Below are 15862 nucleotides of genomic sequence, written 5' to 3'. Positions count from 1 at the left end.
TGGAAAAGACCACTCTGATCTGAATAAAAATATTTCAAAATAAGATAAAGTTGATCATTCAGAACTACTTTGTACTGATTTGCAGTGACTCATCCTCTCTAAAAGGGGACAGATGGACCCAAATCATACCAGTGAAATTGCCTCTACAGTATAACAAGAGCCGCCGCACCCCTTCACATTCAGACTTGTACCAGTTTTCCCTTTAATTTATCACCACCCACCCCCCCTCTCTCTACATGTGGCAGCTCTACTTTAAGAAAGCGGCACCTGCGACACAGATTTCCTTTGTTGATTACCTTTTATTTGTACAGTGTCCTATATTGTGTTTCTAAGTATCGGTGGAGAGGACGTGAAGATGTGGACTAGATTCAGAGAGTTCAGGTGCAGGTTTTCAGTCATCTGCAACATTTTCAACCTTCCTGTCGTCCTCCTGGGTCAAAATGACCCCATCTGTTTTGACTGTTCTTTCCTCCCTTCCTTCCTTCCTTCCGTCTGTCCTTCCTTCCTCCCTCCCTACCTCTTTCTTTCTTTCCTTCCTCTCTCTTTCCTCCATTCCTTCTTTCCTTCCTACATCCTCCTTTCTTCCTTCCTTCCTCCCTCCCTCCCTCCCTCCCTCCTTCTGTCCTTCCTTCCTTCTTTCTTTCCTTCTTTCCTCCCTTCTATCCCTCCTTCCTATCTCCCTTTCTTTTGTCTTTCCTTTCTTCCTTCCTTCCTTCTTTTCTCCCTCCCTCCTTCTCTCTTACATTCATCCCCCCTACCTTCCTCCCTTCCTTCTTTCCTCTGTCCTTCTTTCCTTCCTTCCTCCCTTTCTCTTTTCCTTTCTCCCTCCCTCCTACCTTTCTTATTTCCTCCATCATTCCTTCCTTTCCTTTCCTTTCCCCCCTTCCTTCCTTCTTCCTCCTCCCTTCCTTCCTTCTTCCTCCCTTCCTTCCTTGACTCGAGGACAACAGGAGGGTTAAGTACATTAAATCTGCTAAATCTGTTGCTGTACGACATATAAAGTAAAAGTTATGTTAGGAGGAAGCATGTTTTATGAATCCTAACTATTTTGCACACTTTGATTGATTGTAAATAGATTTTTTCCCCTCTCTTTTGTTACGTCATCAGTTTGGCAACAAGATAAACTAAATATAAAAGAAGTGTAACCTCCTTTTTATAGCTATGTAAATACTTTTAATATATTATTTGTATGGAACTACTAATTATGGTGCCTTTGGAGCCTCTTTGTCTCTAGTTTGCTTACATTTTTATCAGTATGACAGTCACAAAGTCCCCATCTGACCTGCATCAAACTGCAACTTAGAGGCTGACATAAATCTTTTTTTGTTTTCCTTCTAGTTGCCTGTTTTGTGTTTACATCTACGGTCGGCACAACATGACGAGAATGCAGGATAAGTAGACACAAAGAAAACAAAGTAAGTAATTCAAAAGGCACAAATTGGTAAATTGAGGGAATGCTTCTAGTAGGAGACGCTTAATTTGTGGCCTTAAACTAATAAACCGAGGGGGAACAATTTCTCTATTTAGCTCCAAAACAGTGCAGCTACAGGACATGTTGTTTTGGAGACAGAGGAAGTACAAATGGATGTTTTCTCTACTGAATTAATTCGCTAATACAAAAAGAGGAAATCTTTCTCTTTCTCTTTCCTCTTCGCTCCATCTGCATTCAAGTTCTCGGATGCCAGCTGCTGCACTTAGACCCAAACCAACTCCAGGAATGCACTTAATATCACAAGCTGATGATAACAGTAATGTACAGTATAGTCAAGCTATTAGCTATTATTGGGAAAATAAGAGTAAAAGGTACAAAAACGTAATTCCCAAAAATTAAAACGGAAAAAACGGAATTTGGGGAAAAATAAAAGGCCCTAAAACTGTAATGCAGGTTTTATGCTAGTCCTGCCTGCTGCTGCTGCTGCTGCCTGTTTTGTATAAACATGTTTCCTCCATGCACTAGTGATACTCTGTAAACACAAGAAAGTATTCAGCTTTTTCTCCCAAGCGTATCAGCTGTACGTCTGTCAAAAAGCACAACACCCCCGCTGAATGGGAGCTGTGTGCTGTGTGTGTTGAAACTTAACTACAGCAGCTGTATAAAAATAAAAAAAATAAATTAAAAATAAAATAACAGTGTGACAACTTTACTTAATGTAATCTGGCAGGCGAGGTCAAAGACACACGGGCTGTGAAATACAACATGTCATCACATATGAGAAGGTTAATTACACCGTGCCGTTAAACCATTCATAAATCTGCAGAAGTGTCAAGAGGAGGAGGAGGAAGGGGAGGGAGGAGGAGGAGGAGGAGGAGGGCTGCAGGTCTCTACTATTCCTGCACAGATGGGTAAATTTTAACCAGGATAACCTTTCATCGACACACCTGCACCGACACAGACATGCAAATGTGTCCGACTCTGCGGCTGCAACATGAACACAACATCATATCTCATCTAATATGAGCACGGATGAGTTTTTCAGATGCTATTATATCTTTAAAAAGAGGTATTTCATGTAGTGTATCTAATTTTTTGTGTTTGAATAGGTTGAAATAATGAAGTGAAATGTTCTATGGCCTTGCTAGCAGTCTATAGTAGCACATGTTAAAGGCTCCTCCACTCAAAAATATCTTTACCTTCCTTATTCCTGCAGTTAAATGTTGTTTTCACTTTAAAAACAACATTTTAAAAAAGCTTCTCTGAGCTCATATCTATCTAAAAGGAGTCTGGTCTTCCTGCATGATATAGGCCATCACAAATAGTTTGTAAGCCAATCCTAGCACAATATTCAACTTACACAAGCCTGATGTGGAAACATGAAGCCTCCAGTTCACATATAGTCCTACTGAGAATTGACTTTACTGTGAAGGAGGAAACATCATGTGCCCAGCAGTTTCACTTCTGAAAGGAAATCAATCTGCATATTTATATATATATATATAGAGAGAGTTTTTAAAATGGTAATGAATCTGTTTTTTTGATGAATTGTGAATTATTCTGTTTACCTATTTAATACTGTTTCACATTGTTGTTGTTGTTTCTCTTGTAAATGAGGACTCCTGCTCAATAAAGGTTAATGATAATAATAACAACACTTGCTAATCAGCCCTGAAAACAAACAAAGAGCAACTTAGGCTGATATGAATACCTTAAAAACTGGTGACATTACTGGACTAAAGGCCTAAAGGTGTGATTTTGGGCAGCCTGAGACAATCATGAGAGAAACATAGTGAAAACATCCTCCAACATTCAATTTGGAGCTTTGGAGACTAACAACAGCCTCTCAGAAATTTAAAAATTACTTTCTCACAATGTGAATGTGTTAAATTAAGAGTGGGGGGGGGACACACACTCAAACCAAAACGATGGCGGTGAAGATGCAAGCCGATGCCTTCATATATTCATAGATTCACAAAGCATTCAGCACACAATCTGTCAGCCTGAAACTTGATATCTGACGCAGCTTGTGACCAACAGTTCATCACAGGCATCTCAAACAATGTGATATAAGATCATTGGTGCCTTCAATAAACATTGTCATCTGATTTCAGGTATCACCAACCAGATTACCATAAACATCTGTACAACACCTCAGGCAAACCTATCCAGTAGTCATTGAGATATTGAGTCAGGATCAAAGTGTTTTAACCAACAAATCATCATCCCTAAAAGCAGCCGTGAATCACTGAGTTTATCTGCACAGGTTTTATTTGTATTCCAAGGAACTGAAAGGGTGTGAACGTATTTCTCGGTAAAGACTTGAGCAACAGGCGACGAGAACCACTGTTGGCAGAAGCGACCATGATAACAGGTGGATTAAAGCTGACTGTCCCTGTCCCTGCCCCTTCTCCCCCCCTCCCCCCTCTGCCTCCCCCTCCCCAGGGTAATCTGAGTGGATGTCATTCCTCATAGGGCACCTGTCAAAAAGCCGGGGCGAGCATGCCTGCGCTGCTGGAATATTACGGAGTATAAGTCATTTAAGGAGGATCCCCTCAGGACAGGCAGCACTCTCAAGCAAGCTGCAACTTGACAGAGGTTTATGTGGACTAACGCCTCCAATTGTGAGGGACGCTGACAGTCTGTTTAATGGTAAATCTTTACGACCTCAGACAGGTGAAATGCTATTAGTCTGACGGCCCATTATCCTGGAATTTGAAAAATTTGTCACATTAGTCTAACAGCCCTTTATCCCCCCAAAACAAAACCCCACTGCTCCCAAAATCTCTCTCTCTCTCTCTCTCTCTCTCTCTCTGCCCTTAAATATCTTTCTATTGTGTATTTTTGACGGGCAAACAAAATGCTTGTTAACCGTAACCCTTTTCAGAGCCTTCGGAGTAAACAGTGTTTGCTTTCAGGAGGTAACAGGCTGTTGGACTAATGGGCTTCTGGTCCAATTAGTTTTTGAACTATTGGGGTTTTGGACAAGTGGGCAGCTCCCCCCCCTTTAAACATGGATCCAAATACTGCTGGTATCAAGATTTTTGGTTGCCTTTTATTTGATGGTAATAAATAATCCCAGCATGTGTGGCTAACCTCGAGCATAATACATCTACTGTTAAATCGACATCCTCAAATGTTAAGATTTGCTGTTTTTCTACATTTTAAATCACTGAAATCAACTGAATATCTTTGGGTTTGGACTTTTTCTAGTAAAAAAAAAACAAATTAAGATATTACTTTACTTTAAGTGCTCACTGATGTGTTGAAACTGAAAAATATTCTAGGTTGCAACACTATGTATGACCTCATATAAACAATGACCTAACCTTTTAGTAACTTCATGTTACTTTCACCTTTTCAAGTCAAATGTCTTGCTGTGAATAAGACAAAATATTACACAGACAAGCCTGCAAGTGCATAAAATAAAGAGAATAGTGACTTGTTGAAGTATTGCCTCATATGCAAATCAACATGACCACACAATGAATACAGATGCTAATAATACTCGTCTATTTTCATATATATTTTCATACTAAAACACAAACAAATAGCCTTTACCACATGTTATTTATAGCAGAAGTGGGCTAACTCGGTTAAAAACAGCCATCTCTGTTAACATAAGGAACTATATAAACTCATACACTCTTACCTTCGAGGGGAAAGGCATAGAGATGAGCCGGTTAGCCTGAAACTTGTTACTATAGAAACGCCACAGGTACCTGTCTGAGGATTAACGTTGTTAATGTTAATATCACATGGCGCTACCGGTGTTATTCGTTTTTCGAGCACCACTGTTTTTTTCTGAGCAGGTTCTGCCTCACATGATGTAGATTTATGTTTTAACCAGCGGTCTGTGTTTGTTTCCTTAAACTTAATATCACTATTAGCGTGTCTGTGTTATGCTAGCTAGCGAGAGGTACAGAGAGCTGCAGGTGTGTTCAGGGTCGCAGTCAGACAGTCGGACACAGCAGCTCCGGCCCGCTGCAGACGTTGGTTGGATTTATTTATATTATTTATGGGTCGCCTTAGCTGTAAAGTACTGTGGGAAACCCTGTATTTAATATCTGTGGCTCTTTTCCATCATCTACTAACTAAATAGATCAAGAGATGAGATGCATTAGGATTTGGGAGGCTTATCTTACCGCTTTGGCTCAACTATTGTCCGGGGAAACTATCGTCTGAACCTCCTCTCATAATTACATGATAGCCAATAATACTGTTATCAATATCAATAAAAGGCCTTTCTCCCTGCAGATATTTTGACCTGCGATTATAGGAAGAGCACAGGTGTTACTACTGCAATAACAAAGCAGCTAATTCAGCCTCATTCATTTTATTATGGACACCTGTGCTTTTGTTTTTGTGATATGCAAAAAATAAAAATAAAAATAAAGGGAGTCTGTTGCAACACTGTCTTTATTTTTCACCTCTAGCTGCACATGAGTCATCGCCTGTAGTTTCTCAATCCTGACACCAGCATGGGAATTCGGGTAACACTCGAGTGTGGAAATCAACATCTAGCCATCACACTCAACCTCACATATTCATCTGAGCATGTGAATTAACACCTCAATGAATATATATGTGTGTGTGTGTGTGTGTGTGTGTGTGTGTGTGTGTGTGTGTGTGTGTGTGTGTGTGTTCTGTGAACTCTGTGTGCTGCTTCATTTTCATCTCGCTGTGAGCAGATGGACACAGAACCTGGAAATAGAAGATGCGCCTCTCAAAGAGCCATTACTGGAAAGAGTACTGGCACACGACAGTGAGTGGGGTCTGGGTGCGGAGTCTCTGCCCTGCTCTCCATTATCGAGCCAAGATCACAGAGAGAGGGGGGGGGGGTGCGTTAATGCGTCCGGAGCTGGACTGTAATAAAAATAAGAGCCTGGTGTGACAAGTCAGGGTGGAGGAAATAAAGATGGAGGGGTGGTGGTGGAGGGGGTGGGGGTGATTTCAACTGCGGCATTTTGTGATTCACTATGTTGTTGAATTTCAGCGTGTTTGCCTTTATGTCGCCATTCAGGAAGGGCAGGCGTGACTCAATCAGAGGTTACGTGCTACCAGTCAGATGATGAATAGTATGTAAATGAAGAGCTTGTTGATACTTGATGTGCTAATTTCCAAGTAAGTCAACAAAAGAGAGCAACCTGTTTGTTTGTTGACAATGTTGGGGATTAACTAGTTACATGTAATGGTGTTACGTAATTTATTGTAACTGTTATCTGTTATAGTTACTTATGAAAATGTTCTTGATTATAAAAAGGAGGTTACATCTGAAGTCAGACCTTTAAGATTTTACTCAGGAGGGTTTTTTCCTCATTTTTCAATATTTAACATGTTACTGAATACATATATTGCTGTTTTTAATTCTTTGAAATCAATATTTTTTTAATATATTTAGTAAATAAATCATGACGTGGGCTTATTTGGAGCACACATGGAGCTTAAATGGAGTCACAGTACCAATTAAACCCACTTTATTCATCAAATATCTTTATTTTATATTCCAAAATCTACATGAACTAATGAATACATTTTACAATGAGAGATAAATGTTGCTTTATAAGAAATGATCTCCCTTATAAATCATGTCAGTATCCATGACAACACAGCTGGAAAGGAAGAAGGAAGGAAGGAAGGAAGGAAGGAAGGAAAGGACAGAAGGAAGGGAAGAAGGAAGAACGAAGGAAGGACAGATGGAAGGAAGGAAGGAAGGAAGGAAGGAATGTAGGACAGAAGGAGGGAACATTTACCCTAACAGATGAAAACATTGGTTAGAAAATCAGAAAAGTCATGAAATGTAATAAGTTACATTACTTTGATGAAGTCATTGAAATAGTTACATTACTTATTACATTTTAAACAGAGTAACTAGTAATCTGTAACCTTCCTATTCCTCAAGTTTAGTGTGAGTAGGAACATTTTCTTGTCTCTTTTCACGCAAACCAACAAAAAAAACACAACAAACTTGAGCAAGGAACGAGTCACGAGACCGATGTCGCTTCAATCCCAGAGAAAAAAAAAAGGTCAACCCTCTGGAGAGTTAAAAACCGACTTTGAAGCCAAACACACATTAATGCAATTTACAAAATCCCAAAAAGCGTTTCGACTTCTCTGCGTCTTCTGAGAAAAACAGCCAATGCGAGGGGGGGGGGGGTGGGGGGGGGGGGCAACAATACCATGTGCTGACCATGTGACTGCTGTTTATTTTAATGCCTGAGTCTGAATAACAGATATGGCAGCATGTATTCTCAACTTTCACCCACTGACTTATTTACTCCAGCATTCATGTGCATTTTCAAAGCAGTTCAGACACACCCAGGCCTGCTGGACGGAGAGAGCGGAGGGGGTGGGGGGGGTGGGGAGGGGGGCGTGTAGGGGGGATAAAACAAACAAACAAGGAAACATGCAACACTTGTGTAGTAAGGAGGGAGGAAGAAAGAAAGGAAGGAAAGGAGGGAGGGGGGGAGGAAGGAAGGAAGGAAGGAGGGAAAGAAGGAAGGAGGGAAAGAAGGAAGGGAGTTAGGATGAAGGAAAAAGGGAGGGAGGAAGGAAGGAAGGAAGGAAGGAAGAAAGGAAGGGAGGTAGGAAGGAGGGAAAGAAGGAAGGACAGAAGGAAGGAAGGAAGTAAAGAAGTAAAGAAGGAAGGACAGAAGGAAGGGAGTTAGGAAGGAAGGAAGGAAGGAAGGAAGGAAGGAAAGACAAAAGGAAGGGAGGTAGGAAGGAGGGAAAGAAGGAAGGACAGAAGGACAGAAGGAAGGGAGTTAGGAAGGAAGGACAAAAGGAAGGGAGGTAGGAAGGAGGGAAAGAAGGAAGGATGGAAGCAAGGAAGGAAGGAAGGGAGGGAGGTAGGAAGGAGGGAGAGAAGGAAGGATGGAAGCAAGGAAGGAAGGACAGAAGGAAGGAAGGAAGCAAGGATGGAAGGGAGGAAGGAAGGAAGTAAGGAAGGAAAAAAGTAAAGATGGAAGGACAGAAGGAAGGGAGTTAGGAAGGAAGGAAAAAGGGAGGAGGGAAGGAATGAAGAAAGGAAAGACAAAAGGAAGGGAGGTAAGAAGGAGGGAAAGGAATGACAGAAGGAAGGAAGGAAGGACAGAAGGAAGCAAGCAAGGATGGAAGGAAGGAAGGAAGGACAGATGGAGGGAACATTTACCCTAACAGATGAAAACATTGTGTATTTCTAATTGATAGCTTTGTATAACTGATATTAAGAGATGTGGTTTAGTATAACTGGAGGCGGCTGTAACTTGTTTAAGCTGCTTTATTAGCGGTTGGCAACAGTTGTTATGAGATAAAGTCATTGTGTTTGAGATAGTCTGGATCAAACTCCGCCTGGAAACACTGAAGCCTGGAAACACTGAAGCTAATTGAGAGAAGACAAAAACAAAACTATTGGATTTGGATGGTTGTTATGTCATAAAGTGAAATATCAGACTATAATTCTCCTTTTTTAGACTTTAACCCTCCTGTCGTCCTCCCGGGTCAAATTGACCCTGTCTCTCTTTTGACTGTTCATTCTTTCCTTCCTTCTTCCCTCTTTCTTTACTCCCTCCTCCTTCCATCCTTCCTTGCAGCTTCCATCCTTCCTTGCTTCCTTCCTCCCTCCCTCCTTTCCTTCCTTCTCTCCTAAATTCCTTCCTCTTTTCGTCCTTACACCTTTCCTTCCTTCCCTCCTTCTCTCCTAAATTCCTTCCTCTTTTCGTCCTTACACCTTTCCTTCCTTCCTTCCTCCTTTCCTCCTTCCCTCCCTCCTTACTCCTTTCCTTCCTTCCTTCCTTTTTTCCTCCTTCCTCCTTTCTTTCCTTCCTCCTGTCCTTCGTTCCTCCTTTCCTTCCTCCATTCCTTCTCTCCTAAATTCATTCCTTTTTTCGTCGTTACACCTTTCCTTCTTTCCTTCGTCCGTCCTTCCTCCCTCCTTACTCCTTTCCTTCCTTACTTCCTTCCTTCTCTCCTTACTTCCTTCCTTCCTCCTTTCCTCCTTCCCTCCCTCCTTACTCCTTTCCTTCTTTCCTTCCTTCCTTCCTTGACCTGAGGACAACAGGAGGGTTAAATGAGAACAGTTCAAATGAAATGATCTTATCTTCAATTTATGCAATTGTAAAGTGAATATTTTAGGGGTTTTGACTATTTATCGAATCGGGATCCAAAAATCGTTAGAGAATCAGCCCAGCCCTACTGAATATGTGTGCAAATGTGGTTTATAATGTAAAAAGAAAACTAAAAAAGGCTCTATATACAGTATATACATTAAGGTTACAGTATATACATTTTAAGGTGCTAAAATGTGAGGATTTGATGCATTTTGTTGCTTTATATGAGTTTAAATTGACCCCAGGAAGAGCAGCTGTTGCCTAGGTAACAGCTAATGGGGATCCAAATAAACTAAACTAAACTAAATTGACTTGGTTGGTAAAAAGAAGCTATTTGAAGACATCAGCAAACAGTTTAAGGCGTAATAAAGTCAATGTTTTATTATTTTATGACAATTTAGAAACAAAGTATTGACCAAACTGATTAAATTATTATTCCTCCATGTTGCTGTTTTATTTAGCAAAAATATGGATTCCAAGCAAATTGTAATTAAAAAGAACAAAATGAGCTATATTAAAGTCAATATTTAAAGTTAATATTTTATGTAATTTAGCATACACACTTTTAATCCAGGATAAACACGGCCAACAAAAAATGACAGCTGTGAATATTCTCATATGGGTTTTTTTTTAATTTATTTTCTTTTCATTTACTGTGCCAACCAGCCTCTTAATGATTGATGCTTTCTCAGTGGGGAGTAAATGGAAATGTGACAGTGGAAGCAGCCCAGACAAGCACACACACACACACACACACACACACACACACACACACACACACACACACACAGACGGCGGCTAATCAATGGGTGGAAAAACACTGGGGGTCTGACAGCGGTGTAATGTGTGTGTGTGTGTGTGTGTGTGTGTGCTTTCCAACATGAGTAATACTAAATGGTGAGTGTGTGTGTGTGTGTGTGTGTGTGTGTGTGTATGTGTGTGTGTGTATATGTGTGTGTGTGTATGTGTGTGTGCTTTCCAACATGAAGAATACTAAATGGTGAGTGTGGATGCCGTGTGTGTGTGTGTGTGTGTGTGTGTGTGTGTATGTGTGTGTGTGTGTGTGTGTGTGTGTGTGTGTGTGTGTGTGTGTATGTGTGTGTGTGTGTGTGTGTGTGTGTGTGTGTGTGCTTTCCAACATGAAGAATACTAAATGGTGAGTGTGGATGCCATCTGTGTGTGTGTGTGTGTGTGTTTGTGTGTGTGTGTGTGTGTTTGTGTGTGTATGTGTGTGTGTGTGTGTGTGTGTGTGTGTGTGTGTGTGTGCTTTCCAACATGAAGAATACTAAATGGTGAGTGTGGATGCCATGTGTGTGCGTGTGTGTGTGTGTGTGTGTGTGTGTGTGTATGTGTATATGTATATGTATATGTGTGTGTGTGTGTGTGTGTGTGCTTTCCAACATGAAGAATACTTAATGAAACACAGAGTGAGAGCGTGTGTGCGGATTCCGAGTGTGTGTGCGTGTGTGTGTGTGTGTGTGTGTGTGTGTGTGTACGAGAGATAACCTTCAACTTAAGTCCTCTGTCTTATCAGGGAGCTGCTAGCTCTGAGGCGTCACCTGCTGCTGCTTCACAATGTTTGGAGCCGTTTAGAAGCTTGAAGATGTTTGTTTCCTCTCTGATAAAAACCAAACTTCCTTTTTAGCTTCTTCTTATAAAACATGTGCAGATGAGTTTCAGCTGCAGTGAAATGACTCAAATATTGCTGCTGCTGCTGCTTCTGCTGCTGGTGCTCTTTATGTGCCTGTGATGTCGACATGAAATAAGCGAGGCCTTATTTATGGGAGAGGGAAGGTTCAAGCACGTCTGGACGGTGGGACGTGAAGGTGGCAGAGTCACAACAACAGCTGCAAGACCCTGAGAGAGACCAGGACGTGCACCGCTCAGTAACACTAGAGGAAGATAGATCATTATTTCTGACACAAATATACAGTAGGAGCAACTGCAACTGTTTACATCCCCCTCGAGTTGTGTGGATCGCTTTGGAGGCCTTTAAAAAAATGCTGCAACAAGAAATCTGCTCATTTTTGTGTATAGATGATTAAAAGATTGTGTTATGTTGTCATTCAGAGAGAAATAAAGCCAGTTTAAGCCATCTGAAGACATTGGCTTGTGGTTTTAAAGGGTAATAATGTCAATTTTTCACTATTTTCTGACCATTTAGAAACAAAGCATTGGCCAAACTGACAGAAAATTAACAGATTAAATGATTTTAAAGAAATAATAAAGCCTCATATCACTGTTTTATTCAGCAAAATGATGGATTCCAAGCAAATTAGGATTAAAAATGAACTAAATTAGCTATTAAAGTCTCATCTTGGCAACTGTTTACATCCTCGAGTTGTTTGAATCAGCTTTGGAGGCCTTTAAAAAAAAAAATGCTGCGACAAGAAATCTGCTAATTTTTGTGTATAGGTGATTAAAAGATTGTGTTATGTTGTCATTCAGAGAGAAATCAACAGTCTGTGGAAGTAAAAATGTGCTTTATATGAGTTTAAGCCATCAGAAAGTGTAATAATGTCAATTTTTCACTATTTTCTGATGATTTAGAAGCAAAGCATTGGCCAAAACTGACAGAAAATGAACAGATTAAATGATTTTTAATAAATAATAGAGCCTTATATCATGTTTTTCATTATTTCTGACACAAATATAGGAGCAACTGTTTACATGCAACAAGAAATCTGCCCATTTTTGTGTATGTAGGATTAAAAGCTTGTGTTGTGTTGTCATTCAGAGAGAAATAAACAGTCTGTGGAAGTCAAAATGTGTTGTTTAAGCCATCTGAAGACATTGGCTTGTGGTTTTAAAGTGTAATAATGTCAATTTTTCACTATTTTCTGACCATTTAGAAGCAAAGCATTGGTCAAAACTGAGATAAACTGAAATAATAGACCCTCATATCACTGTTTTCTTCAGCAAAATGATGGATTCCAAGCAAATTAGGATTAAAAATGAACTAAATTAGCTTTTAAAGTCTCATGTTGGCTTTTCTGAGTTATGTCAGTGGAACATAAGTTAGTAATTCCAGCTGTGAATACTCTGATATGGATTTAAAGCTGTACAAATATACAGTAGGAGCAACTGCAACTGTTTACATCCTCGAGTTGTTTGAATGCCTTTAAAAAAAAATGCTGCAACAAGAAATCTGCTCATTTTTGTGTATGTAGGATTAAAAGATTGTGTTGTGTTGCTTTATATGAGTTTAAGCCATCTGAAGACATTGGCTTGTGGTTTTAAAGTGTAATAATGTCAATTTTTTTACTATTTTCTGACAATTTAGAAACAAAACTCGGACTCTGCCTCGATAAATGCACTTTATACTACCCGTCACTTTAACTATGTTTTATTTGTATATGATGTTTTAGCTTGTTTTAAATTAGATTTAATTTATTTTAGTATCTGAGACCTGAGTACTATATCTCGCTCACATGTCTGACATGATGACTGACAAATAAAGCATCTTGAATCTTGAATCTTGAAAACATTGGCCTAACTGACAGAAAATTAACAGATTAAATTATAATAATAATAATAATAAAGCCTCATATCACTGTTTTGATGGATTCCAAGCAAATTAGGATTAAAAATGAACTAAATTAGCTATTAAAGTCTCATGTTTGCTTTTCTGAGTTATGTCAGTGGAACATAAGTTAGTATTCCCACAATAAAATAACAGCTGTGAATACTCTGGTATGGATTTAAAGCTGAAATGATGAGTAAATTAAAGGATTAGTCTGTTTTGATGGCAAATTGCATCATTTTTCAAGCAATATTATAAATATTCCCAAGCTCATACTCATAAATTGTGATAATAATCATGGTTTTTTGTGGTTTTCTATAATTAAAACCTGAATATTCTTGGTTTTTTTACTTAAAGTGAGTCAAACTGGGTTTTAATGAATTGTGACTGAGTTTTTTGATATTTTATAGAGCCAATGATCCATTTTTTAAGTCAATTTCTGATGAGTTGCATTTTATACTACCTCATTTTAACTGCAGCCTCATCTCATGATACATAAAATCTAATTTTAGTTTCAGTTTTGGTGATGAAGGGGAAGTGGTAAGGGCTTGTTAGGAGCATGTTTATGTGTTTGGTTTTTTTGGTGAACCCTGTAATTAAGTCAAGTGTGCTTTAAGAGCGTCAATGCCAAGAATCCTGAAGAGAAACAGGAGTGATAATGAAGTGAAAACTGGATTTCTGTCACCACTAAAATAGACTTCATCATGTGGGCTATAAAAACACAGATGCCAGTGAGTGAGAGAGGTTTTTAGGTGGGATAGTGCACGAAAAATAAATAAATAAATACCACACCAGAGCAATAATACATGGGAGATGGCTCAAGCATTGCATAATAAAAAGGGGGGGATGCTCAGCTCAGAGTGGGCAACTTCACTGATTTACCCTTTTTCTTTAAAGAGCAGATGGGTTGCAAATCACACACACACACACACACACACACACACATAGAGACAGACAAATGGACCAACCTGCTCTTTACGCTTCTGCCAGCGACCACACGGGCTCTCCTCCAGGATTTCACTCTCATCCTCGCTCTCCTCCTCTTTCCCCTCGGATCCTGATTTTCTCTCCGGGACAGACATCGTCATTTTAACGCCGTATATTTCCAGTTTTTCCACAAACCAAAACCTCCCTTCACCTTCCCTTCCCTTTCCTTTCCTCCTCCTCCTACCTCCGCTTCTTGTTCTTCCTCCTGTCTTGTCTGTTTCGTTGTAGAGGAGGAGAGAGACGCAGTGAAGACGACACCAGCCGCGCGCGCTCTCTCTCTCTATCTATCTCTTCCTATAGATCTCTCTCTCTCTCTCTCTCTCTCTCTCTGTCTCTCAGCCCCCCTTGGCGCTCAAAACATTTTGCAGGAAAAATAGGATATTGCTTAAATCAATCACAGGATGCCCTCCTCCTCCTCCTCCTCCTCCTCTACCCCAGTTAGAAAGAGAAGAAGAAGGGAAAAAAAGAAAAACGCGCGCGCACACACCTCCTTTAGATTAAAACAAGGAGTGTACACATTGCAAAGGCTCTGGAAGAACTGACTAGGCTGGAAAAATATATCCCAGACTTCATGCACCCTGTAGGCTGCATGCAAAATAGGTTGCGAAATGGTTTTTCTGCTGATCGGTCCATTCACAGTCACACGGGGGTAAAAAAAAAAGCTCGGTCGGTAAAGGCGAAACGATTCCGGTACAGGTGCGCTCATCCAAGCTCCTCTCGGTTTTTTCTTCTCTTTTATTTCACCGGGGGAGAGTTCATTTTTCTGCCGTCCTCCACACGCGTCATTGTCAGTGTTGCTGCTGCTCTGAAGCCGAGGAGCTCCTGCCAAGCACCGTGCGCAGGGACATGGGAGCTCAGTACCGTAAATACAGCAGCAAATGCGCACTATATATTTATGTATGTGCGTAAAAAAAGCGGTGGCACCTCATCCAACATTACATGAAGGTTACTATGGAAATGTAAAAGGTTACAGATTACTAGTTACTCTATTTAAAATGTAATAAGTAATTTAACTATTTCAATGACTTCATCAAAGTAATGTAACTTTTTACATTTGATGACTTTTCTAATTTTCTAACCAATGTTTTCAGCTGTTAGGGTAAATGTTCCCTCCATCTGTCCTTCCTTCCTTCCTTCCTTCCTAAGCTGTAAGATCAGCTGTTAGGGTAAGTGTTCCCATTAAGCACCAAATTCTAAGTCCAGCTGTTTTTCATGGATACTGACATGATTTATAAGGGAGATCATTTCTTATAAAGCAACATTTATCTCTCATTGGAAAATGTATTCATTAGTTCATGTAGATTTTAGGAATATCAAATAAAGATATTTGATGAATAAAGTGGGTTTAATTGGTACTGTGACTCCATTTAAGCTCCATGTGTGCTCCAAATAAGCTCACATCATGATTTATTTACTAAATATATTAAAAAAAATATTGATTTCAAAGAATTAAAAACAGCAATATATGTATTCAGTAACATGTTAAATATTAAAAAATGAGGAAAAAACCCTCCTGAGTAAAATCTTAAAGGTCTGATTTCAGATGTAACCTCCTTTTATAATCATCAACATTTTCATCAGTCACTGTAACAGATTACAGTTACATTTATTCTATAATAAAATTACATAACGCCATTACATGTGACTAGTTAAACCCCAACACTGTCTGTAACATTGTGTATTTATCCTGCTCCATTTATACCCAACACCTTGTTTTTGTTAGTTTTGTTTTATTTATTTAATCACTCATTTAATGTTTTTTTTGTCTCTGCATGTCCAGTTGGATTGTGTCTTTTAAATGCTTGTTATGGAGTTGTTATGTGTTGTTTCTGA

General features: G+C 39.6%; 1 protein-coding gene across 1 annotated transcript in view; it reads right to left on the bottom strand.

Moving 5' to 3' along the window:
• The window catches only part of nrbp2b (nuclear receptor binding protein 2b), a 42214-nt gene extending 28028 nt beyond the window's left edge, over window positions 1–14186 (bottom strand). Inside the window, exon 1 of the mRNA XM_053342716.1 lies at window positions 14011–14186. Within this exon, the coding sequence (XP_053198691.1) occupies window positions 14011–14130 (120 nt within the window). The 5' untranslated portion in view covers window positions 14131–14186. The remainder of the gene's footprint in view (window positions 1–14010) is intronic.
• Between the last annotated feature and the right edge of the window lie 1676 nt (window positions 14187–15862).

The sequence above is a fragment of the Scomber japonicus genome, chromosome 21 (assembly GCF_027409825.1).
Source record: "Scomber japonicus isolate fScoJap1 chromosome 21, fScoJap1.pri, whole genome shotgun sequence".
In the NCBI taxonomy this organism is placed as follows: Eukaryota; Metazoa; Chordata; class Actinopteri; order Scombriformes; family Scombridae; genus Scomber; species Scomber japonicus.
This window is presented reverse-complemented; position numbering and strand designations above follow the sequence as displayed.